At 36.8% G+C, this 27338-nt stretch overlaps 2 protein-coding genes across 2 annotated transcripts in view; one reads left to right on the top strand and one right to left on the bottom strand.

Moving 5' to 3' along the window:
- The window catches only part of LOC128983547 (WD repeat and FYVE domain-containing protein 3), a 143451-nt gene that overhangs the window by 29800 nt on the left and 86313 nt on the right, over positions 1 to 27338 (top strand). The window contains exons 15-22 of the mRNA XM_054402862.1: positions 2329 to 2473; positions 4985 to 5137; positions 6429 to 6500; positions 8007 to 8149; positions 8482 to 8792; positions 9753 to 9974; positions 10237 to 10409; positions 13058 to 13286. Coding sequence (XP_054258837.1) covers positions 2329 to 2473; positions 4985 to 5137; positions 6429 to 6500; positions 8007 to 8149; positions 8482 to 8792; positions 9753 to 9974; positions 10237 to 10409; positions 13058 to 13286 — 1448 coding nt within the window. The remainder of the gene's footprint in view (positions 1 to 2328; positions 2474 to 4984; positions 5138 to 6428; positions 6501 to 8006; positions 8150 to 8481; positions 8793 to 9752; positions 9975 to 10236; positions 10410 to 13057; positions 13287 to 27338) is intronic.
- Positions 16826 to 27018, bottom strand: LOC128983539 (uncharacterized). Its single transcript, XM_054402848.1, has 5 exons — positions 26878 to 27018; positions 23891 to 23990; positions 22322 to 22541; positions 19603 to 19714; positions 16826 to 17093 (listed from the first exon to the last, which is right to left on the bottom strand). Exons 1-5 carry the CDS (start codon positions 26925 to 26927, stop codon positions 16994 to 16996), a joined length of 582 nt encoding a protein of 193 aa, XP_054258823.1. The 5' UTR covers positions 26928 to 27018; the 3' UTR covers positions 16826 to 16993.

The raw sequence follows: 27338 nt of genomic DNA, 5'->3' as shown, positions 1-27338 counted from the left end.
ACTTTAATATCAAGAAATTATAAAACAAAATCATAATACATAAGTTTTGTTCTTGAATTAACTGTAACGCGTTTTTTTTTTTTTTTAAGTATGTTAATAACTAAATTATTTGACCTGAACTAGTCAAATGGAAATATTGCATTTAACTGCAGCATTGCTACATAGCTCACGGAGCTTTGTACTTGGACCCCTACTTGTTTATATAATAATAATCTTTCAACTCATAACACAGTTAAAACCATTTGTAAATATGTTGAGTTCAGGGTGTCTAGTAGTCGGGAATTAGTATTGAATTTCAAAATGGTCTTGAAATGTCGGGATTTAGTCTTAAATTTGATTTTAAAGTCGGGAATTTTCATGATTTTGCCGCGATCGTCGTATTGCGTTTACGTAACCGCAAAAACCAATGATGATGATAATGTCTACACGGCCTCGGGAAATGTTCACGGTTTTGCCGCGATAGTGGACAACGACGATGACGTTTCCGTGGCCGCGGGAGACGACGATGACGTTTCCGTGACCGCAGGAGATGACGATGACGTTTCCGTGACCGTGGGAGTCAATGATGATGTCTACACGACCGCAAGAAATTTTCATTATTTTGTCGCTGTCGCGGACGTCGGTGATGACGTTTCCGTTACCGCGGGAGACGACGATGACGTTTCGACGACCGTGGGAGATGACGATGATGTTTACACGGCCGAGGGAAATGTTCTGACGATTTTTCCGTGATCGCGGAGGACGACGATGACATCTCCGTGACCGCGGGAGACGAAGATGAAGTTTCCGTGACCGCGGGAGACGACGATGACGTTTCGGCGACCGCGGGAGACGACGATGACGTTTCGGCGACCGTGGGAGACGACGATGAAGTTTACACGGCCGAGGGAAATGTTCTGACGATTTTGCCGCGATCGCGGAGGACGACGATGACGTTTCCGTGACCGCGGGAGACGACGATGATTTCTACACGGCCAAATGTTCATGATTTTGCCTTGATCGCGGACGACGACGATAACGTTTCCGTGACCGCGGGAGATGACGTTGATGTCTAAACAGCCGCGGAATATGTTCATGATTTTGCCGCGATCGTGGACGACGACGATAACGTTTCCGTGACCGCGGGAGATGACGATGACGTTTCTGTGACCGCGGGAGACGACGATGATGTCTACACGGCCGCGGGAAATGTTCATGATTTTGCCGCAATCGCGGACGACGACGATAACGTTTCCGTGAACGCGGGAGATGACGATGTCGTCTCCGTGACCGCGGGAGACGACGATGACGTTTCCGTGACCGCGGGAGATGACGATGACGTTTCCGTGACCGTGGGAGACGACAATAATATCTACTTGGCCGCGGGAAATGTTCATGATTTTGTCGCGATCGCGGACGACGACGATGACGTTTCCGTGTCCGCAGGAGATGACGATGACGTTTCCGTGACCGCAGGAGATGACGATGACGTTTCCGTGACCGCGGAAGATGACGACGATGTCTACACGGCTGCGGGAAATGTTCATGATTTTGCGGTGATTGCGAACGTCGACGATAACGTGTCCGTGACCGCGGAAGAGTACGGTGATGTACAAATAGCTGCGGGAAATGTTCATGATTTTGCCGCAATCGCGGATGACGACGATAACGTTTCCGTGATCGCGGGAGATGATGATGACGTTTCCGTGACCGCGGGAGATGACGATGATGACGTTTCCGTGACCGGGGGAGACGACGGTGATGTCTAAACAGCCGCGGGAAATGTTCATGATTTTGCCGCGATCGCGGACGACGACGATCACAATTCTGTAACCGCTGCAGTCAATGTTGATGTCTAAACGTACGGTACGCGGAAGATTTCATGATAAAAAAACAACCAAATTTGCTAGATAGAATTTTTTATTGCTGCATTATTTCTTTACTTGAAAACTCCACATTATCATAATACTACTTTTTTTACAAAGACAGGGGTTGGTGTAGTATTATTTAGAAAATTTGGTTAAGCTATAAAAATTGGTATCCGTATCAAGATTTGAGAATCGATACATTTTGGTATCAACGCCCACTAATTGTTAAAAAACTAGTCTTGAAAAATCTGGAATTAGTCTTGAAAAGTCTTGAATTAGTCTTGAATTTTATAATGGAAATAAACTAGACACCCTGTGAGTTGAAAAATTGTTCCTAACAGTAATGTCAAAGAAAAGCCAAATCCAAAATAAACACGATGTTGTCTTGAATGCAAGATAACTTGAATGTCATTCTCTATTGTGTGCACTTTTGAATTATTTAATTAATGCTGTTATTATACTTTTTATCAATTATTTTCAGGATTCCGGAAAACATTCCTCTACAACTTGCATACGCATGTCTAGTGATGAGGATGCTTTACAACATTGCCCTAGACAGTTATGACAAACCCAATCAGAACATTGTGTCATTCAAGTCACCCTCTCACAGAAGACAGAATATTGAGGTAAGTTACATTAATGTTTTATGTGTATTTATTCATGACATTGCCATTAAGAAAATATTTTTCATTGTAAGAGAAAACAGTCTATACCCTGATCTTGTTACTATCTAATGTCAACTTTTTGTTAGATCCATTGTTAACTATTCGATATCCCAATAAAAAATGGCATTGCTTATTTGTCCCAAATAAATCTTGCTTAGCATCGAACTGGTAACATTCGATAGTAAATGTAGTAGTATCCTTTATACTTTCTATGATCAGCTGTTGTTATTAATTATAAAACAATGTAATTCAATGTTTACCTTTTTGCAATTTACAGTTTATAAATATTACAATCAATATTCAATAAAAGAGTTTGTTCAAATGCGTGCAATTATTAACTCTAATTCAAAGTCACAATAATTGGCGACGAGGATGGGATAGACACAACCGTAAATAATTGTAGCATTCATCTTTTGTTGTACCGTGCACAATTATGTCGTCGAAATAAACTTCAGTCTTTAGTAACCCGTTTAGAATTTGGCTTAGAATGCGATTGAATTCGGCAGGTGCGGTCTTGATTCCGAAACTAAGTCTGTGCATCCATTATGTTCCACGGTGTGTAGTAATAGTTTGAATTTTGCTGCTTGGGGCATCAACTGAAATGTGCAAATAAGCCTTGTAAAAAGCTTGCAAAAATATTTAAAGTCTCGCAAACAGTGTAAAATATCTGGAATGTGTTTGATCAGGAAGTTGAAACAAGACGATCATTTACGCCTGTTTTGTAATTCACGCACAACCTCACTGTGCCATTTTCTTTAGAAATGACAACCATAGGCAAACCCCAATCGCATCAACTTCAGATATTATGCCGGATGATTAGATACTTTAGATATTATGACATGTTTTCTGAACTATGTACTATTTTTTTATGTATTTCAAAACTTGCAGTGTGTAAAAAAATTTTTTTATTGATGATAGCCTTCTAAAGAGTTATTATTACTGCCACTGAATGTTTACATCAAAATCAAATAAGTTATTGTTACAAGTCAGGAGCCCCGCGCAACAATAGCCAGGCGCCGTCTCAAAAGGATTGTTTGTCTACACGGGTTTCTCCTAACGCACCAGTGACAGACAATAGACCTATGTCAACGGACTACGTGAATAGAAGGCCCAGAACCTTCTATAGCTTCCACTGCGTTCGTAAACAGCTTTGTCCGAAGAGGCCTGATTCCTCTAGAATGTTCTACGGCAAGCTTATAAGGGGCCGTCTTCCGGCACACGGCAGTTGTGAGTGACCAGTGACAGTGACAGTGACGGTGTAGTGAGAGTGTAGTGTCATTGGAGAGTAGTGATAAATCCTGTTAACCCATTGGGGAAGTAATTAATGCGCTACCTGCAGCACCCTCTGGCGGCAATTAATTTTACCGAATTTGTAGACTTTTACTCTAACTGCTATAGAAAGAAAACCTTAGGTAATAAATTAATAATTCTTCCACCATTTTGTTCACAGTAAAATTGTCTACAGAAAAGTGGTAATTGGATAGTCAAAGTTCTAAACTAAAAAAAAAGATATATATAAAGATTATAAAAATAAAAATTTTAAAAACAATATTTTGAAAGTAAACTTGATATACAAATTCCAAGATTAATCCAGACACCAAATAACACTACTATTATATAAAGGTCAATCGATTCCCTACGTAGAAAAATCAAAAGTTGTATACTTTTATAAGTAATAACATTTTTTTTAAATTGTTTGTTTACCTTACCGCAGCTGATTTTTGTGATATGTGGTTTCCATGGCAACACAAAATTGTTTGTTATTCGCTAAAATAAATGGGTAATTACGCAAATCAAGAAGCAAGATATTTATAAACATTATAATAGTTAGAAGAAACAAAAAGGGCGAAAAATAATAATAACTAAATAACAAATGGCGCTGCCTAGCGGTGACACGAGCGGCTCTCGTAAGTCGGCCGCCGGGCCTGCAGCGGCCATACGAGTAACGCTCGTAAGTCGGCGCCAATGGGTTAAGGCTAGCTGTAAGTTGAAGCATTGTAAATAAGAATAGGCTTTAGCTAGGTAGGGTTAGTTAGGTGTTAGGTAATTAATTGTAATATTTGTAAATAAAGAATATTAGTGTAAATAAATTAGCTATTATAAAATCGCCAAGTTTTTATAGTAAAGAACCTGTTAAGCCCGCAACATTATGTTTAAAAATGCAATTTGTGAAACTAAAAAAATAATTTAAGATGTTCATAAAATTAAAATTGAATGTTACCAAGCAATTTTTTTTGATAGCCTTGGCCTATTTTGTTTATCTATTTAGCATGTAAACTTATGAAATAACATCAATCGTTAATTTTCTATCTAATTTGATAGAAAGTATACTTTTTAGTTTTTTTAGTTACTTTGAACAATCAACATGTGATGTTGAAGTATATTTACTTTGGAGGCTCTAAAACAGACTGTTCTGACAAGTCATAGTTTTTTTTCTCTCCTGTTTGAACTATGGTGTGGTGTGTGTTGCAGAGTCAAAGATCGCTAGAGTCTCCATCTTCAGGTCGCAGGATCAACTCTCTGAACCTGACACCGCCAGCTCCAGACCCTGTGGTAGTTCACTCTGGTGTTGTGGTAGCTATGCTGCAACTTATACCTTCCATCCAGGACTTGGAGGAAACACAGGTACATCACCATTACAACCACAAGTAATACACCAGACCCTGTTTGAATTACCATCAGCAAGTAATACACAGTAAAATGGCTTTATAACAATAAAACAATGTACTTTTATAAATAGCCATATTTTTATAGCTTCTGTGATAAAAACATCATGATTGTCTCTCCCGAACTCAAAAACACTAATTGTCTACCATGATCACGTTGCTCTTACTACACAATTACCTTAAAAGAGAACCAACAGAACACTGTTAACGAGGATGCTCAGCTATAGTTTATTGGGGGTTATAAACTTTCCAGTTCAATACAAACTTGATGTACAATAATCTTGAATTTTACTTTTAAGCATATAGTGTTGAGCTACCATTCTCTATTCTCATAAAGGTAGGTCTGAGTACTTATTTAAATTATATATTCAATTTATGATATTTAGATTTATACTTTGAGAAGCTTTTCAATCATTCCAAACCTGCAATCACTTACCGCTAAACAACCAAGCTACAAGCTTTTTTGTCTTTAAACAAAAAAGAGAAATGCCACAATATCATTAGTAAAGATTTTTTTTTTGTTCAAAAAAACTTTTGGTACCTTATTTTTTGAAAGTAAGAAACCTGTTACAATATTTCATTTACTATCTTTGTTAGTAATACAATATTTTATAGTTTTATAATTGATATAACTCTTCTATTTTAATTGGGATGGATAGTTTTGTAGTTTTAGTTTGGAACGGGTCAACAGGATTTATATTTCCTTCGTAGTTTTTGAGACAGGGTTTTTCTTCCTGTTCATCAAAAAACACTTCAGGATTTTTTAGGTCTTGAGTAAATTCTTGCTAATTGCAAACAAACTAAGTTTTCACTGTTTTCAGTCTTTATTGTAACGTTGTATAAAAACTAACAACCGACAATGGGTAAAAATAAATAGATAACAAAAACAGTTCAACAGAAATAATTGATTTGTTTTATGCAATTTAGCTGCGAAACCTCAGCCTTATTATAAAAACACCAAGAGCTAATCATAAATAATAGGTTGACCATCACAGCAATATTATCTTTAACAAAATACATCATCATTATATCAAATATAAGACTTACCCATCAAACATAATCATTTTCATACCCAATTAAGATTCATAGCCTGTCTATCCCTACTTTTAATTTTGACTGCAAAAACATTATTTAGAGCCACATATTGCCATATTACTTTTTAGGCTAGATTGGTAAAACATAATCCTATAATGAACCACTAAACAGGTTTTAAAATATTAGCTTCAAACTTATAATATTTATATTTTCAGCAATCTTTGACTCTGCAAGTTTACATGACAGAAGTTGTCAAGTCATTAGTTCGCAGTGAACGAAACCAACAGGTAAATAAAGTCTGCATTGGATGTAATACCTTACACTTTGTTCATACATTTAGCGTTAAATTAGTTGAGACTAAGTGATGATACAGTAGAACACATCATATCCGATTATGACGGGACCGGGCCATGGTCGGAACGGCCAAAAGGTTGAATATTGGGAGGAGCATAACCTGCAGTCAAGACTTCGGTAATCGTCGCTCATGACCACGGCAACACCCGTGAGCGCAGCTTGCAGTCTCTGCGACTTTCGTAATCGTCTCCCGCGATGGCGGCAACACCTATGAGTGTAACTTGCAGTCTCCGCAACTTCGGTAATCGTCTCCCGTGACGGCAGCAACACCCGTGAACGAGACTAGCAGTCTTGGCGACATCAGTAATCGTCTCCCGCAACCGCGGCAACACCTGTGAGCGTAACTTGCAGTCTCCACAATTGCGGTAATCGTATCCCGCGATGGCTGCAACACCCGTTAGCGGCAACAGTGGTCATTGTCAGCCATGATTACGGCAACATCCGCGACCGGCCTTATGGCTAACCGATCGCGCTCAAACAAGTTGACAGACACTAGGTCGGATATCCCGAGAAGTTGGTTATTCCAAGGTCGGATATGAGGGGTTCTACAGTAGTTAATTAATCCAGTATCTCAAATACTATGTGAAATATTGGGATACCGTAGTTATGTTATACTAAGGTTGTCAAGATTAAGTTACAAGAAATTCACAATTGAACAAAACTTTGAGTTCATGAAACAAATGAGTCAATTTAAACAAATGATTTTTAGAGAATGTCTGATATGGTTACCCATAAAAAACAGTAGACCTATGACCTACTAAATTTATTATCTAGTCATAAAGTTGGTGAAATTGGCATTCCTCAGAATGTTATCATGACTAATCCATGATCACGGTAACAACAATTGCGGAAACATAATTATCATCTTCCATTAGCCTGTAGACATTATTTTTTATTGTGTCAAAATCCTGGACATCTCCCACGGTCTTGTAGACATCATCATCATCTGCCATTGCAGTAAAATATTGAACAACTACCACAGTTGCTAAAACATCATCACCGTCATCCACGATTGCAGCAAAATCCTAATTATGTTCCGCAGTTATAGACATCTTTGTCTAAATATCTTTCTGCGACCTCAGCAAAATCCTGGACATCTCATTCAGTAGTGTATACATCATCATTGTTTTCCGCCATCAGGGAAAAATCATCTTCTGTGGTCATTTAGACTTCTTTCACATCTCCCGGGATCGCTGCAAAATATTGAACATCTTTTACCATTTTGTGGACACATCGTCCATGTGATCACGGAAATGTTATTGCTGTCACCCAAAATGTTGGCTAGTTGGCGGAAGCCTGAGTTTTTTTATTGTGTGACCTTTCTGCATTTGCGGTTGAAAATCTTTATTTTCTGACCTGGTGCCCTATCTCTTGAGCTTGTAGGCTAGGCTTGACTCAGTACATGCTGGAGACACTTACTTATGTTTGTAATTTGACAGGTAATGTGCGATACTGGTCAGCCTTGTCAACTGCTAGTGGTCGGTCACAAGGCCCTAGAGCAGGAGACTCACCCTCTACACCCTCCACTACAGTACATGCTGGAGAGACTTGCTACACAAAGTCTGGAACCTAAGGATCTTAGGTAAAAGTAGGCCAGGGAAGGGTGTCTACAGGACCAGAGAATACTTGGGTGAAACCAATGAAATTTGTTGGTGGTTATACCATACCAAAAGAGTTTTGTGAGTTTCAGGTTAAATAAATGGTATCATAAAAATTATGTATTCAGTTAAAGAGTTTTATATTAAAGTCTATTTCGACTGTACTTCTTGACTTTTTAAATTCATATTAGATTAAAGTTAACATTAGTAAAAATCTTGTGTATTTATTTGGCAGCTAACCAATTCCTTATTGTATTGCAAGTTGTGCATAGGGTTTATGGGGAGGTATTGACACGATATTGGCCTTGTTTTACAGAGAGTTCCTGAGGCTAGGTGACCCGCTGTGCTGTTTGCCTATGGACTCGTTGTTCCTCTGCCACAACCGCAGTGCTGGAGGTCCTGTGCCTCTCACCAGAGTCAAGACACTAGTTTCCATGACCACACCCAGGTCCCAGGCCCAGGGCAGTGCTCCTCAGCCCCCGTTCGTGGAGCTAGACATGGGGGCGGAGGGGTTCGGGTGTCTGTATTTGCCTTCTGTAGCGCCCCAGAGTCCCACCGGCCCCAGTGTGGTCAATGTGGCGACCCTCACTGCTCCTGACACTAATGTTGTGGGTGGCATCGGCTCAGGTACATCTTTCTACCTCCTGTAATGTAACTCTTGTCACCTGTATACTTTCCCATAGTTAATTCTTCAATTTAACACCTTAAATTGTCTCCTTTTTTAGATTGTTTCAATGTAATCCTTGCTGCTAAAGTAGATAGTGTCACTTAAATAAAGATATGTTTGTGTTACTACCAGAAATCATCAAATTCACTCACTAAGAGCCTTGGTGAAATACATTTGAAGAACAGTGGAGCGTAATAGGCTTAACGATAGACAAAAATCTATGGCTTAACTCATCACAGTCAGCACCTGACCCTGGACAATCTCAACTATAAGTTACAAATGCGCCCTAACACTACCCCAAAACGACTTTTCGTTCTCTATTGGCCCTCTATCAATGACCTCTGTTGCCTGTACAGCGAGGCATTTTGAGAAGGAGAAAACCGGCCGGAATGCTTTAGGTTAACAATAACGAAGATAAACATGGTCTGAGTTACACAACGGTAATCTTCGAGTTGACTCTTTTAAAATGATTGCTATTCGTTTTGAAATAACTCATGTAATACTTTGCAATTGCTCGAAATCGAGCAACATGTACACTAGTAACAAGATTAATACAGTTTGACAAATCAGGAAAATTATTCAGTAGGCCTAATGACACCGACAAAGGTTACGGCAAAGTGTCCTTAAATGTACGGGAATTGTCCATGAATTTTTTATCCAGAATGTAGTAGACACCCTGTTAATGGTACTCCTAGGGTGGCCTATGTAACATGTCATTAAGGTAAGAAATATTACACATGAGTCAGAGTTTTATGTACTAAATAGATATTCAAGCTGCCTCTTTTGTTTTCAAAACAAATTCAATGTATTCAAGTTACTTAAGCTTATACTATGTCTTTAAGATTATGGAAATATCGAAAGTTGAAATAATTTAGTGCTTTAAGAGATTTTTAACTCCACTGTAAATTTGTCGTTTGCAGGAGACCGTATATTCCCACCACAGACAGGCCTGAGCTACTCCACGTGGATATGTGTGGAGAGGTTCAGTGATCCCCGCAGTGACCCTCACTGTGTGCGTCTGTTGACTCTAGTGCGCAACCTTCACTCAGCCAGGGACGACCATCTCATCTGTCTGGCTGTCTTGCTGTCTGCTAGAGACAAGGCTATCATTATCACTACACAAGAGACTCCACTGAGCCATAGTGAGTCAACACACATAATACGACTATCAACAATATTGAACACTCTAAAAAATGTTATCAAGAAAACCAAATAAATGGTTAGTGAAAAGGAAGTCAGTTTATTTTTTGTTGCACAAAGAATCATTGTCACATCTTTCAAATTGGGTTAATTGGAGGGTTACTATTTTATATACTTGCATCTCCTTTTTTATGTCTTACAATGAAGGCCAGGTGTATTTCTTTGTTATGGAAACATTTGTATAGATTTTGTGGTTGGTTGCAGCCAGTGCAGACTGGGAGCCAGAGGGAACGGGAGACTCCTGTGCCAGGGTCTGGTGTCCTGACTTGCTACAGGAGGGTCAGTGGCATCACATTGTGTTAGTCCTCAACAGAGCTGTCCTGAAAAACTCTTCCTTCTCAATCTATGTTGACTCTCAACTCATCACTACCCAGAAGGTATACAGCGGTTGCTTCAACAGACAGCATCGTACTTTTAGTTTGGAACGAGGTTTTCGTTTCCTCCCTGATTTATGAGATGGGAAAGGGATGGGATTTTGTTTCCTTTGCAACAGAGGAAACTTTAGTGTGTTTAAAAGTCACGATAGCAATAATGACTGTTGTAGATAGCAATAATTACTGTTGTAGATAGCAATAATGACTGTTGTAGATAGCAATAATGACAAACAATATCTATTTTTATTCAATGCACTGTTCTATGTTCCATGGCTGTAATCTGTGATTGTGAGAAATAATCATCATCATCATTAACAATCATAACAAAATTTCATACAGTTGGAACAAATCTGATTTTGAAAAAACTAAAATGTATTCCCATTCAAAGATTAAAATATATTTTTCCCAAAAGTTATTTTGAAAAAACTAAAATTTAATCGCATTCAAAGATTGAAATATATTTTTCCCGAATTGAAAAGCTTTCCAACCTGACGGTAGCATCATCAGTATATGGTTACATCGGCACTGACACACTGGTGTCACTACTCTTGCCTCTGTTGTTTTATAAGGCTAAGGTGGTGTTGTTGTTCCAGTTGCACTACATATCCCAGAACCCTGGTGGTGGAGCTGCCAACCTGACTGTAGCATCATCAGTACATGGTTAGATCGGCACTGACACACTGGTGTCACTACTCTTGCCTCTGTTGTTTTATAAGGCTAAAGTGGTGTTGTTGTTCCAGTTGCACTACATATCCCAGAACCCTGGTGGTGGAGCTGCCAACCTGACGGTAGCATCATCAGTATATGGTTACATCGGCACTGACACACTGGTGTCACTACTCTTGCCTCTGTTGTTTCATAAGGCTAAAGTGGTGTTGTTGTTCCAGCTGCACTACATATCCCAGAACCCTGGTGGTGGAGCTGCCAACCTGACTGTAGCATCATCAGTACATGGTTAGATCGGCACTGACACACTGGTGTCACTACTCTTGCCTCTGTTGTTTTATAAGGCTAAAGTGGTGTTGTTGTTCCAGCTGCACTACATATCCCAGAACCCTGGTGGTGGAGCTGCCAACCTGACGGTAGCATCATCAGTATATGGTTACATCGGCACTGACACACTGGTGTCACTACTCTTGCCTCTGTTGTTTTATAAGGCTAAGGCGGTGTTGTTGTTCCAGTTGCACTACATATCCCAGAACCCTGGTGGTGGAGCTGCCAACCTGACTGTAGCATCATCAGTACATGGTTAGATCGGCACTGACACACTGGTGTCACTACTCTTGCCTCTGTTGTTTTATAAGGCTAAGGCGGTGTTGTTGTTCCAGCTGCACTACATATCCCAGAACCCTGGTGGTGGAGCTGCCAACCTGACTGTAGCATCATCAGTACATGGTTAGATCGGCACTCACACACTGGTGTCACTACTCTTGCCTCTGTTGTTTTATAAGGCTAAGGCGGTGTTGTTGTTCCAGTTGCACTACATATCCCAGAACCCTGGTGGTGGAGCTGCCAACCTGACTGTAGCATCATCAGTACATGGTTAGATCGGCACTCACACACTGGTGTCACTACTCTTGCCTCTGTTGTTTTATAAGGCTAAAGTGGTGTTGTTGTTCCAGCTGCACTACATATCCCAGAACCCTGGTGGTGGAGCTGCCAACCTGACTGTAGCATCATCAGTACATGGTTAGATCGGCACTGACACACTGGTGTCACTACTCTTGCCTCTGTTGTTTTATAAGACTAAGGTGGTGTTGTTGTTCCAGTTGCACTACATATCCCAGAACCCTGGTGGTGGAGCTGCCAACCTGACGGTAGCATCATCAGTACATGGTTAGATCGGCACTGACACACTGGTGTCACTACTCTTGCCTCTGTTGTTTTATAAGGCTAAGGCGGTGTTGTTGTTCCAGTTGCACTACATATCCCAGAACCCTGGTGGTGGAGCTGCCAACCTGACGGTAGCTTCATCAGTATATGGTTACATCGGCACTGACACACTGGTGTCACTACTCTTGCCTGTGTTGTTTTATAAGGCTAAAGTGGTGTTGTTGTTCCAGCTGCACTACATATCCCAGAACCCTGGTGGTGGAGCTGCCAACCTGACTGTAGCATCATCAGTACATGGTTAGATCGGCACTGACACACTGGTGTCACTACTCTTGCCTCTGTTGTTTTATAAGGCTAAGGTGGTGTTGTTGTTCCAGTTGCACTACATATCCCAGAACCCTGGTGGTGGAGCTGCCAACCTGACGGTAGCATCATCAGTACATGGTTAGATCGGCACTGACACACTGGTGTCACTACTCTTGCCTCTGTTGTTTTATAAGGCTAAGGCGGTGTTGTTGTTCCAGTTGCACTACATATCCCAGAACCCTGGTGGTGGAGCTGCCAACCTGACGGTAGCATCATCAGTATATGGTTACATCGGCACTGACACACTGGTGTCACTACTCTTGCCTCTGTTGTTTTATAATGCTAAGGCGGTGTTGTTGTTCCAGTTGCACTACATATCCCAGAACCCTGGTGGTGGAGCTGCCAACCTGACGGTAGCATCATCAGTATATGGTTACATCGGCACTGACACACTGGTGTCACTACTCTTGCCTCTGTTGTTTTATAATGCTAAGGCGGTGTTGTTGTTCCAGTTGCACTACATATCCCAGAACCCTGGTGGTGGAGCTGCCAACCTGACGGTAGCATCATCAGTATATGGTTACATCGGCACTCCTCCACAGTGGCGTCGCTACTCTCGTCTCTGTTGGAAGCAAGGTCCATGCCACTTGCTGGAGGAGGTGCTAAGTCCTCATATCATCAGCGCCATCTACCAGCGAGGACCTCACTATCTTGGCAGTCTACAGGCCACTCAGGTTAATGGTGAGTATCTTCACTGGCCATACACTTACCAGATACCAGCTATATATGAGCCAATATATAGATACCAATGCCAGGATCTTTAGCTATATATCCTACGAGTCTAGTGGTTCCAACTCCAATGTGAGGATTATTCTCGTTGTAATATAAATTGTGTGAATGGAAATTGTGGCTCCGGCCAAGTACAAATTGTGTTGTGTGCCTAGATTACTTTAGTCCAAGAGGTCAACCAATATTTAAGCCCATTTTCCCATTTTTTGTTGTTGTTTGTGTGTTGTGTTGCACGTGAATAGAGCAAATTGCATTGGAGTTTGGAAAGAGTTTGGACTTGATCGTAAACATTTGTATGATCTTTTCGATGATGTACACTGACTGTAGTGGTTCATTAGTCCCGATAGAGGTTGTAACCAAAGAAAGGGAATTTATCGTGTGGTTCACAGTATGATTGAAGAAAAGAAATTTCCTAACTGATGGATGATGTCTCTATGAAAGGACTACAGTACCCTGGTAGTCTTAAAATGCGGATCAGCTAGCAAAGGTTCCTCAAACTTAATTAATTACTGTCTTGCATTGAAAGTGATTTATCATGCTGCCGGCCTTTTTGTGCAAATGGGTTCAGCCGTTCAGCCTCCTGCAAAATTCCCTAAGTTACCTAGGTATGCACATTATCTATGATGAAACACTTTTCTACATACCCATATTCTGTCAACTGGCAATGGATAAACATTGGTTGACCCTCTTCCTACAGAAACGAAACAGAAAATGATTCGTACTTGGTGTGAGCGTAGATTTCCTCTCACATTCTTTTGGCTACCATGACGAGGCCAAGCAAAGCATAGCTCATAGAGCTCGATGGAGGCTTTAATTTACAAACAGCCCTCATAAGACAATATGTGAACCAAACTATTATTTCTGCAAAGCCATCTTATCTGGAAAGATTTCAACTCTATCCAAAAACCTATTCGTAAAAACACTATTTCTAAAACTTTTGGTGGGAGGTCACTTTCTTACTGGTATAAGAAATATAAGAAATGTAACACATTCATGTACAAATTAAGCAATATCAGGACAATTAGCAAAAACAAAAATAAATTAAATCAGCTTAACGCTTACAGAGGAGAAGTGTTAACAAAATTGAGCTTGCAAAACGAAGGGGCGTAAGTACACATGATGATAAGCCTAAACCCTTTGTCTTGCAAGCAACGAAATGTAGTTTGCACTACGAATTCAAGATCCCCTTGATGCTTAAAACCCTACTTACCTTGTTCTCAGACTAATGAGTTAGGTATATCCATTGTGTAAGGTGAGGCAGTGAGGGCGCCCCAATTTTCTTTTGTTGTCACACTATAAGTAAAGCAACAATGAATGAACAGCTGTGCTTATAACATCAATTAAACTATGCCATTTTAGTAAATATTATGCCTGAGGCTATTACACTGAGATTTTTATGTGGAAACCTATTTTTAAAATAGCGATTCTTGTGCCAAAACCCAGAGATTGTTTGGACCACATTCCATCCTTGGTCAACATGGCGCTGTCCCAGATTAGAAACAATGGCGAACTGGGTAAAATTATTTAGGATAAACGCTTAAACCTTAAAAATAATCGGTGGGTACCGCAAAACTCTTTGTACACCAGCAAATGTTGAAAAAGTGTGAGTTGCAGTAACTCAAAGTCCAAAGAGATTTGCCAGGAAGCTTTTGTTTTTGAAAGCTTTAGATTGGCTCATTTTGAGGGGGGGGGGGTTAAATCTAATATACTTGAAGTTCGAGGTTTTTCAAAGTCACCACACAGATTTGCTTGAACTGAAGCTAAGAATTGTCCAAAAACTAAAGTGATTCCTGAAGAAATGCTGGAGGAGTATTTGATGGAGTTTTCAAGTGACGAAAAAGGAATGTCAAGTAGCATTTCTTCAGGAATCACTTTAGTTTTTGGACAATTCTTAGCTTCGGTTCAAGCAAATCTGTGTGGTGACTTTGAAAAACCTCGAACTTCAAGTATATTAGAACAAGGACGTCAAATGCAAAAATGACTTTGTTAAGTTAAAATGGCAAAAGATAATCTTTGTTTTGATGTGCTATTTATATCCATAGGGTGAATATTATTGAGTTTGTGCTACTTATAAATTGGGGTGCTTTCATTGCCCCACCCTGTACTATAAAGTCAATGGCACTCCTTGATAGACCTAGGGCAGTCCTAGAACCAGGTTCAATATTGTCACTGACCAGTCTCTGAGTGCCAACAAGTTTTCAGTGATAGGATAAACATTTATTTATAATATGACCATATACATTGTTATAAGATGAACAATAGATTGTTGATAATGATTTATCACTGACAATTTATATGACAGGTTTTCAAGGAATGATATTTTACATAAAGAAATGAACTACCATACCGGTAGTCTTTTTAATCTAATCTTTTTTTCAGTTAACCAAAGGATTGCAAATTTTCAAATTGTCCCAACCTCAAAAATTCAATGACCATACATAATAATTATTATAATAATTACAACTACAGTTTTATTTATAATAATTTCATTAACTACCAACAAATTACCTAACCGTAATTTACTAGAAAGCCAACTTATTGAATTAGTATGAACTCTTATACCAGCTATATGATTAGTAGTAATTGCAATACCTTCATTGAGTTATGAAGATAAATAGAAATTATCATGAAATTGTTTCGTGATGAAAGATTTAATTAGCCTCTATTTTTCCAATAGTTAACATGTTCGTTTTTCAATTGGATGAAAGACTTGAGAAGTTTTTTTTTTTAATTCTTTTTTGAAATTAAGGTATTTTTTCTATTATCACTATTTGTCGAGCTTTTGAAACTAATAAATTATTCACTGTAATTGTGGGCAGTAGAAAGATATTTATCCAGGTTGCTCCCGCAATCGCAACTGAACCATATACACACACCCCGCAATGGCAAAGATACATCATTATCAAATACCGCTATAGTGAAATTTTAAACATCCCTGCGATCCCAGCAAAATCAAGAGCATCTCCTGCAAATACATCATCATTGTCCTTTGCAATGGTGGCAAAATCCTAAAAGTTTCCCCGCATCTCTAAATTATTTTATAACAATCAATAACCAAAACTGACATTTTCTAGCAATTCTCCATTCCAGTTTTTTTGTTCATAACTGGTAAAACTGATAATCAACTTTAAAAACCAAACCATCGCTAGTAATTATCAGGGGTTTACTTTTAGTATAATTGAACCAAGCTTATCTTGTTTATCAACTACAGAAATAATGTTAAAATTACATAGGCCTACATATTTCAATATTTTATTAGAATGTGTACTAGTTAGAAAGTACATGAACTGCTCTAAGACTAATTACGTTTAGCCACCTAAAGTATACATTTGCTTTGTTGTATGCTAGAACTGTGCATATGTTTAAAATTAATTGTGAGGTAATTTGACATAGGCCTATTTGTAATTATGCTTGTTTGTGTATCCACAATCCTGACATGGTTTTTTTTATCAAAGCAGCTCATAAAAAAATGGTTGAAAAATAAATTCCCATTTTTACTTGTAAAAAGTTTTTATTTTATATCATAGTCTATAGTAAACTCTCATCTAGGCTCAATACAAAAAGTATCAAATAACTTACTATTAAAAATAATCCTACTTAATACCAAAAGTAAAATTGTAATATAATATCAAAAGGAGATATTTGTTGTCTTGTGAAGCCTATGTTTTGCAGCGATCAAAGCTGCGAGTTGTGTTGAGTCCTTTTCCAGCCAACCTCTTGGTAACGGCTTCAACTATGTCTCCGTCAAACCTCTTCTCCCTACGCACAGAAGACAAATAAATCAAACAACATTATAAATATAAACCAACTAGCTATTGTACCCGTGCTTTGCAATGGGAAGATGATGTGAAATAGAAACCGTTTTGATCTTTACATATTATGTTGTAGGAGTTTGGTTCAAATTAGATGTTGTGATAAATGCAAACAAAATTAATAGTGCTGCACCCTGTTGGTAAAACTCATAACTTTTTAATGCTATTTAATATCATAGAACCAACTTGTGTAGTTGAAATAGCTGACAAAATTCTTTTATTCTTTTTAAATATGAATACTCATAAGGTTAACATGGGAAACTCCAGAGCCACTGGGGCGAAGCCCGAATGGATTTTTGAGGTAAGAATGTGTCTATATGATAATAAGGGAGTGTGAGCTATCGTCACACCAAATTTCAGCCCAATCCGACCAGTATTTTTCGCGTTTACTTGTCACAAACCATCCATCCATCCATCCATCCATACATCCAAACTTTCTCACTTATAATATTAGTTGGATACAAGCCCAATCAATATTAATGAATTCAGTTGTACTCGTATATATTTATTTCAAAAAGAATCTTGCTATAAGGGATTTCAGTTGTGCCGTATTACTGAGTGCTATCAATCTATCCAGGGCTGTGCGAATAGTTCGAAAAACGAATCGAATCCGAATCTTTTTAGAGATTCGATTCGGATTCGAGAACGAATCTACTGTTTCTAACTGGATTCGGATTCGGAATCGATATTCGAATTTACTGGTAAGAGATCCGGGTTCGGATTCGATATTCGAATTTTTGGAAATAGATCCGAGTTGGGATTCGATATTCAAATTTACTAGATTCTGATTGAACATAATTTTCAATATAATTTTTTAGACACTAAAAAACTACTTGTGCACTCCGATTTGCTGTTGACTGGTTCATGTTAGGAACCTGACCAACTTGGTGTTAGGCTTTAGGCACATTAGTGTAGGTCGCATTTGAACCCTATCTTGGCTATCAGTAAACTTAACCTCACAGTGTTAGTTGTTACTTGTAATAGTAAAGCAGACATAGGCTTGTGTGGAGGATTAACACAGAGGTGTATAATAGGCTGGGCCTATGTTTTAGACTACACAAATTGGTAGTCCATCACTTTTAGCGAGTAACTTAGGCCTAGGTGGTATGCCTAACTTATGCCCAATTTTTTAGTTTCAAAAACTTCAAATAGGTAGGCCTAAATTTTATAACTTTTTTATTTGGCCCATTTCAAGAATTTTTTTAAGCAATTCCCTAAGTTATTTCAGCCCCAGAAAATGTGGTCTAAAAATGTGAAAATTGGTACTGCTGACTTTCCTCGGATTTGGATTCGACTCTGAACAGGTTTAAATATTCGGATTCGATAACAGCTTTAAATTTCAGATTCGGATTCGATCCAGGTTCGATAATGGCTGTAAATTTGAGATTCGGATACGACCCAGATTCGACTCGGGATTGATTAAAATATTCGGATTCGATCCGGATTCGATAAAATCTGTACAGCTATGTTTCGAATTCGGATTCGAGCCAAAATTTCTGGATTCGCACAGCCCTGAATCTATCATACTTTTGCCAAACTCTGTTGTATAATCTTAAAATTCGGTATTGACTAAACTACCTAAATTAATTCACTTTCAGTTGATAGAAATTTGATAAAATTATTTAATGATCCATTGCATCTAGTGTAAGTACAGTAGAACAGTCGCCAGAGCCAGGGCAGAAGGCACTGGTGAGCGAAGTTCTTGGAGAAAATACAAATTTTCCTGAAGAAACATTTTTTGTATATTTTTATATTTAGAATTATTTTTTTATCATTGTTTATATACATTTGTTATATAGAAACAAAATTCAATTTGGATTTCTTCCAATCAGGTACTGTATATTAAAACAATATTATTAAAAAAACATTGTACATTCACCAGAATACCGGTAATCTAAACTCTAAACCTTGCTAAGCTGTACTGTACCTCGCTATTAAAATCGTCCAGCTAATCCTAACCACCTAATTGTAGAAATACTAAAAGAGTAATAACTGTATTTGAATTTAAATAAAGCTGTGTGTTTCGAAACACTAAAAAAGGTGCACAGCTAACTGCAAAACCAAGAAAAACCAGGAATTGTAACTTGAATTTTGATGATTGGGAAATTTAGTTAGATTAGAACAATTGGCAAACGCCTATCTCCGAGCTAAAGGCGTTCCATTAGTCCTATTTTAAGGTCATTGTGTAGTAAGAAAAATGCAATTGCAGTAGATGATCACGGTTGTTGCTGCTATCGAGGTAATTAATCATGGATATTTTGTCGACCAACCAAGACAATGATGTCACCGTGATTGTGGGAAATAAAATGATCATGGTGTTGCAGCGATTAAGGGAGACAGACATTGTTTTATGTTTTAATTTTGTTTTCAAAATGTTAACTGGATTTTTGGCTAGTTAAAATAATTAAGTAATCCCAACATTGGTGTACTAGAGTTAGAGTCCTGGACAAACTGACCTTGAGAGTATGACACTAGCCAGTCTCTGAGTGCCACACATGGTGAGTGCCAGGGAGTTTTCTGTCATGTCGTTGACTTGGAGTTTAGCAAACGGCACGTGCTTCTTAGTGCCTGCAATCATTGGTTTACTCTTGTGAAACAGTAGTTGAATCGTATCCATCACAGTGTTGAAGGATTTTATTCTACCTTAAGTAACATTTCTGTTATAGTTTACCCATAATACTATTTTTAAACGTTTTTATTAGCTCGCTTTCTTGTCCGGTACAAATTTTGCAATCGATTTTAAACCAACTTCCCAACGAGCTAGAGACTTGAAACTTGAAACATAGTTCACAAATGGATATTAAATATGGATATTATATGTTTCACAATGCAATATTAAATAATTTTTTTCATATTTCCCTTGGGCTACGCTCCATGGGCTTCAAAATTTTTGGATGAATGTAAATATATCAATAGTCAGTTTATTATTACTATTATTATTTATAATAGTCAGCTGTAAATACTTTAATTTGACAGTTTGTTTAAAGAGCAGAGGTTAAGAGGTACAGGTTCTGCTCCCGAGAGATTATAAATTTTCTTGATTATGAGAATAGTAGCAACAACATGCGATTACAGTTAAAAAGGTTTGGTTGTTTATTAATAAGCCATAAAATATATTTTTAATGGATGTTTAGTATGTACACATTACAGACTAAAAACTATAAAATAATTTATAAATATGTGGAGAGAACAGATACTTGTAAGATTTAAATCGAAAAACGTGGGACGCATGCAATAGATAATAATAATAATAATTTAATAGGTTAAGAAAATCATAAATTAGCTATTGCATGCGTCCCACGTTTTTCGTTTTAAATCTTACAAGTATTTATTCTCTCCACATATTTATAAATTATTTTATACTTTTTAGTGTGTTTAAAAATGAGGTATTTTAAAAAGTTTTTTTTATCTATAAATTTTATGTTTTCTCTTATCATATGATCACTAAATTCTGTATTCTTTTTTACAAGTTGTTGGTGAATACACACTGTAAGTATAAGTAAGTCAGACAAATACCTAAATTGTAGTACAGCTCACAATGAATCCACCCATTCCCTCAACTCGACAAGTGTATTTAGTGCTGCTATAAATCAGCGTTTCCCAAAGTATGTGTCAGAAATATATTAAACACTAAACACTTTAAAATAATTAAAAAACTATTATTAAAGGTATTTATTTTTTAAATCCAATATTAAAGAAAATTTAGCCTTCTAAAAATAGGCATAATTACTTAACCCTTTCAGTGCTATGAAACGATATATCGTTGTTTTAAAAAAACCCTAAGGGATATAGAGAGGAAGGTTATTAAAAAAAAATAGCAAAACGGCCATTGGTGACCTGCATGTTCATAGGATACACTACCAACCACTTAGCTAAAAGATTCGCCCAATCCGATGATTTTGAGGTGTATGTCTAAACCAAGGATTATGAACACCTCACTATGCCCCAGTGGTTGTAGTATATCGCTACAAACACACAGGTCACCAATTATTTGCCACATAGGACGGGATTCGAACCCGAGCAGACGAATGCCACTGGCCAAGTGACACACGCCCTAGCCTTCTCGGCTATCTGTGCTTGAAGACTGGGGAGTCAAAACCCGGTATTTAAGCTGTCGCCACCGATTGCGAACAGATGACGCTGCAGATGGTTATTCAATGCGTTACTAGGTAGCAGCACCAGCTAGTCACGGACTATTTAGATGCAATCTTTTAGTTTTAGTAGTAGTAAATGTGTTCCTGAGACTTTGCTGCAAAACATTAGTTTCCCTAAAATTGCTATATTACAATAACCTCGTCCAACTAAATCAGGGTTAAATTCATTATTACATTGTAAACTATATGTCTTTTGATTTTGTGAGATTTCGGTTTCAAATAATGCTATCAGAACATAAAAATGTATAGGAAAACCAGGAAAATTACAACAAAAACTAAGTTATATTTGATGTTTACTACAAATACCGGGATTTATCTTTCTTATATATTTTTTTATTGTGTTATTATTCAAAATTAGCCTAATTAATAAAATAGTGACAACATGACAGTTAAAATTCAACAACGTGTAATGGAATTCAAAGGCAAACAAAAAAGTCTTACAAAATATGAATTATTGGCCTAGCACTGAAAGGGTTAAAATAATACCTGTAGTACAAAGAGAAAACACAAAAGTGACATTTATGATTTTCTATAATTAATATTTCAGTATTTAATACTATGAGCTAACACACTGACGCTGGTGTGTTTTAGGCTGTATTGAAAAAAGAAAGAAAAGAAGAAATTTAAACACTGTATTAAATTAGAAGATCTACAGTTCTTTTTTACCTAATTGAAATTACCGTTGTCTTAAAATATATACACAAAATCTATTTCTTAAAATGATGAAAAGTTGTTTTCTGAATTTAATCTATATTACGGTATAAAATCCGTAGTTTTGTCTGTTCCATTACTTACCATTGGCCAAGCCAAGCCAACTATCTGTGCCACGGCAGTCGGTTCCCTTTGCCTGTCTCATTCTTCAATTGATATGATTGTATTTACTTTGCTTTAGGTTAATCCAGCTTTCAGTTTAAAAGGGGTTGGAGGGGATTAAAGGATGGTAAGAGGGACTTTACTGTATGGTGATTACAATACCCAAACTGTTGACTCAATTCAAAATTTTAAGTGATGCAAAAGATACCTTTCTCAGTGGTCCAGACACTGGGGTGTGCTGGGTCCTTGACTGTCATGTTGTAGTGTTTAGGCTCTGAGCCATTCTTGGAGTCATATGAGAAGTCTATGTGTCTTGTGTCCACCAGCTTGAGTGTGATGACAGGACAGGCGTTGTTGTTGCGTTGTCTGCTTGTCTGCTTAATACTCTCATGCTCTATTCCCCGCACTGCATACCATGTGCCTCCTACCTAAAAGTGTTCATATATTTGATTTATTTTGTAAGATTTACTCTAATATTAATTTACGAGGCTGTCCAGTCGATTGGGAAAACCGTGAATTGTAAGTGAATTTTGATTATTGTGCCAGGAAATTTTGAGTAATTGCCAGTTGCTTATTGCAAAGCGTTCTATTCATTAACATCATTCCCTTGGCTATCTTTTTTGGTAGTAGTGTACAGTGAGACAATTTTGATCGTAGGAAATTATCTATGGTGTTTTTATGACCGTGTGAGACAGTCACAGTGCTGGCGTGATCGCATAAGATGATCACGGTTACTGATGCGATTGCCGGAGATGATTATATGTCACATTGATCGTGCGAGATGACCTGGATGTTGCAGTGATCGAGAGAGATAATCATGCTATCCCAAGAGATGACCACGGTGTTGTTGTGATAGGTAGACTTCTTCTCATGGGTGTTGTCCAATTCATTTTTGGGATTGGATTATGTTTGAAATATGTACTTAAACTAAAACCAAAGGACATATGACCAAAAAATCAATTTATCCTTCATATTAAAAGACAACAAAAGTGTTGTAATTTTTCTGTGAATGATAAATATTTTACCATTTTCAAACAAATAAAACACTTATTTTTTTTTCTTTAAGATAAAAACATAAACAAGCAAACTTCAAAAGTGGCTTATTTTCACTTATTTTAAACTCATTCTATGAAAATAGTTGTTATAATAATTGCAATAAATCTAATGCAGTTGATGCTTTTGGGCTGTTGTATTTTGACTGGGTACATAAGATTGAAAACCATCCAAAACTTACAGAACCCATTTCACAGGTTTATCATTTTGCATTTACAAAAGTGTAGATGATTTGAGATAAATTCAGGCTATAAAAAAGTTATAAACCGGTTTCATTCATAACTGTTGAAAGTTTTCCTGACACCAAGAGATAACCTAGGCGCCTTAACTATCACAGATACAGACATCTATTTACGTCACTGATTCTGTGCAAGATTTCTAACCTCTTCTTTAATTTTAAAAGTAATTGATAAACTTCATACTTTTTGTGAAAAAAAAACTCACAAAGGTTGGTTGTTGAAATCAATTGTAAATACAAGGTAGCCTATCAAAGTTTATGCTTTATACTGATACCACAATTTAGATTATAATAATTGTAACACTGAACTCGGGAAAGTACATGAAGGTGATGGCCTAACTTTATTAATTTTGGTTTGAGTTGTTTATATTTTTACTCTTTATTTATGTACAATCTCATTAAATAAATCATTTAAGTTTAGTTCATGTTGTATTTTCACTAATACAGCAGGTAAAATAAACCAATATAAACTTACTTGGCTCTTACCTTATTTAAATCAACATCAGTGTATGGTTCTATTGGACAAGGAAGATGTTTAGATGCTGGTGACTTCCCCTCTGCTAGGCTTATGGACATTCCCACCAGTCTGAAATAAAGTAAAGTTCTATTTAAACTTTGCATTTCATTTAATCTTACTAATATTATAAATCTGAAAGTTTGTGAGTTTGTGTGTATGTTTGTTGCTCAATCACGCATAAACTACTGGACGGATTGGGCTGAAATTTGGCATGATGATAGCTCACATTCCCGATTAACATTAAAGCATATTCTTATCTCAAAAACCCTTTCGGGCTCCGCCCCAGTGGCTCTGTAGTTCCCCATGTTAATCTTATTATTTTTCATATTTAAAAGGAATTAATGAATCTTAACAGCTGTTTCAATTAAACAAGTTGGTTCTGTTCTATGATGTGCAATAGCATAAAAGTTACAAGGATTACCAACAGGGTGCAGCACTATTTTTTTTTTTTTTAATTTATGACAACAGCTAATTTTCAACCAAAAGGTGAGTGAGCGTAGCGAACAAACTTCAACCTGGAGGCGAGTTAGCGTAGCAAACGAGCTAACCTGAAGGCAAGTGAGCGCAGCGAACGAGCTCCAACCTAAAGATGAGTGAGCGTAGCGAACGAACTTCAACCAGGACGTGAATGAGCCATGCGAATACTTATGAAGTTAAACGGGGCGAAGCCCGCGGGTACAGCTAGTTGTCTTATAAAGTGGAAATTGTTAGGTTTGATTATATATAAAATATATTTAATTGGCAAGACATAATACACTATGTGACTTGTTAATCATTTGTATAGATTATACAAAGTTAATAATATTCATCATTGTTTTATAATTTCCAAAAGAATAAACGTATTTCATTGATACAAGTTAAATTATGTTAAAATCTACAGCAAGAAAGAATACAATGATTAGAGTGATGTATGGATGAAGTGGTATGTACAGTATTGTGTTTGAGTGAGCTGGATCATTGTAGATTGTTGAACCAACATTCCTAACTGTGACAGTGACAGACCATGCATGACAAGTAGACTGTTCTCTAGACTCTAGACAATGTTGTCAGTGTCTACACTTAATACACTTGACCTCTTAGTTGCTTTCTGTTTGTTTAATGGAGCAAGTCCCAGTCCCGTTTCTCCAACTGAATCACCTGTTTCCTCTTCCACTTGAACTATAAACTGTTACACGCTGAGCTGCTCCAGTAAATTGCTACTATTGCTTGTAACTGGTTCTCTAATGTCATGGAGTTGTAGAAAATACAGTTCTGTCATTTGTTCTTACAATATAATTGTTCAGAATAAACTAAAATGAAAATATAAACTCAAAACGGTATTTATTTGTGATGAGTACTATAATTAAAGATTAAAGTAAAATTTTTCACAAGTTTGTGAATGTTGAATCTTTTCTGAAAACAACTTTACACACATTAAAGCTCTAAAGTTCTTCTATGTTTTTTCAAAGTAATAAAACAATTATACTTTAATTGTTTTTTTAAGTGGTCTGTCTTAAATTTGCCAAAAACATTTAACTTTTTCTAGAAATTTAGTTGGATAAATAATATTTTTCAAATGTTTCAATATGTTTTATTTCTTAATTACTGAAATGGAAATTTATTGGTCAGTGTGTCTGTTTGCGTGGATTTGAAATTTTGTGTTTTATCAGCTTGACACTTTTAACTGTTTGGTTTGATAAGGTTTGTTTGGAGTTGATTAACACCAGAATTATAAAACCCTTCTTCAACTTCATAACAATTCAGCACAGAAATAATGGTTGTAATGCTTTCATTTTATTTTCATTCAGAATAGTATGTGTTATTAATTTTACGGAAAGACAATTAAAAGTCGATTGGGTCTGCTGATGATTGAGTCGTTCAATCTAAATCGACTACCACTACCATAATTTATATGTATTAACTGTCTTGTTAAAACAGTATGAGTGTAAATATATGTTTCAAAGTGTTATTACAAATATTTTGATTTACTTTCCCAACTGGCACTTATAAAATTAATTTAATGCGCTTAACTGTAAAAAAAGTTGTTGCAAGTTCTTTTTGCACCAATTTAATTTGTTTCTTTGTGTAGAAAAAACTTGCCTATGATGTTAAGGAATCTTTTAATAACACATGTTGCAAAATGTAATGTTTACTTTTATCATTATAAAACAATAGTACCATAAAACATTTACAGTTATTACAAACCTTGATATTTAAAAGATTAAATATGCTAATGTTTGTTTAGTAAACCCTTCAGTATCCAATAGTCAATGGTATGATTGAATCACAAAAAGTACAACAATGGTTAATTGTTCAATGAAACCATTACATTTTTTATTAAATGTATCTATAAGGAGGGCTCAGTATGTTCTAAGAGACAATATAACATAATAATATATTAAACAATCGTTTGAAAAAAATACAGTACATTATTGAAACATGTTCTCTTTTCAGTTTGTATTGTTTGAATAAATCGTTGTTTTAATGTTATTATGTGAAAACGTATTTCTAAAAAAGATTTAATAAAAAGCTAAGGCTGAGTTTTGTTATTAAATATTGACTAGAATATGTTTACTTAATAAAACAAAACAAAAATTGTTTCTTGACTAAAAACATTACATTTTGAGTATGACTTATAAATTCTTTATTCTAAAGACGGTATAGTTATAAACTGAAAACTATTTCCTTGGAATTGTCTGGTAAAACTATATAAACTTGCAATACTATACCATTTTTCCTTATTTATACACCACAGCGCATCTTAATTTCTGTTCAAAGAATCATAACTCTTCTTTTCAAAATACTAGTAAACTGCTAATTCAATATGAAAATAACTTTCATTTTCATACTATCCAAGATGATCAAATACAATTATAGCACCAACAAGTTTAAAGGCCTTTTTTGTAGTTTACAATTAATTAATTTGTTCAAGTGTATAACGTAAGCGTAAGCTAAGTGTGTATGACGTATGACTCACAAGATAGTGTTTAACAGCAGCAGTGTCAGTGTCAGTGGTGGTGATGACATGGTGATGGTAGCAGTCTGGTAGATACACTGAGCTGGTGAGCTCTACGTCTCTGGAGTGACCTTAGGTTATCTCTCCGCTTGGCCAGTCATCTGTTTACTCCTCCCTCCCCCTCCCCCCCATACACAGGGGGCATTCATCCTCATTGATACAGTAAACTCAGAGGCAGCCTATACTGGCTCATCAGTTTGTTTGTATAGTCACTGATAAACTGGTTCCTCAATCTGAGACATTGTTGTTGGCTATTATTCTTATTTGATAAGACTTTCAAGTATGTTCCAGAGCAAATCTCAAGAGTTTAATTTGTTTTTGTTCTTATGAATATTTTGTTGTTTTTATTACAAATTTATGTTGAAATAACTCTATTAAAAAATGTTTAAACCATTCAAACAGCCTCAGGAATTAAAACAATA

The sequence above is a fragment of the Macrosteles quadrilineatus genome, unplaced genomic scaffold, assembly GCF_028750875.1.
Source record: "Macrosteles quadrilineatus isolate MER2022 unplaced genomic scaffold, UCM_ALF_1.0 Scaffold_1__1_contigs__length_201487025, whole genome shotgun sequence".
NCBI lineage: Eukaryota > Metazoa > Arthropoda > Insecta > Hemiptera > Cicadellidae > Macrosteles > Macrosteles quadrilineatus.
This window is presented reverse-complemented; position numbering and strand designations above follow the sequence as displayed.

What these genes read in the sequence shown, in the direction of transcription:
- LOC128983539 (XM_054402848.1), bottom strand. Translation starts at nt 26,927, where the DNA reads ATGTCATCACCACCACTGACACTGACACTGCTGCTGTTAAACACTATC. An exon ending in CTGCTGTTAAACACTATCTT is followed by an intron (nt 23,991 to 26,877) that starts GTGAGTCATACG and finishes ACTTTATTTCAG; the next exon opens with ACTGGTGGGAATGTCCATAA. An exon ending in CTGATGTTGATTTAAATAAG is followed by an intron (nt 22,542 to 23,890) that starts GTAAGAGCCAAG and finishes GAACACTTTTAG; the next exon opens with GTAGGAGGCACATGGTATGC.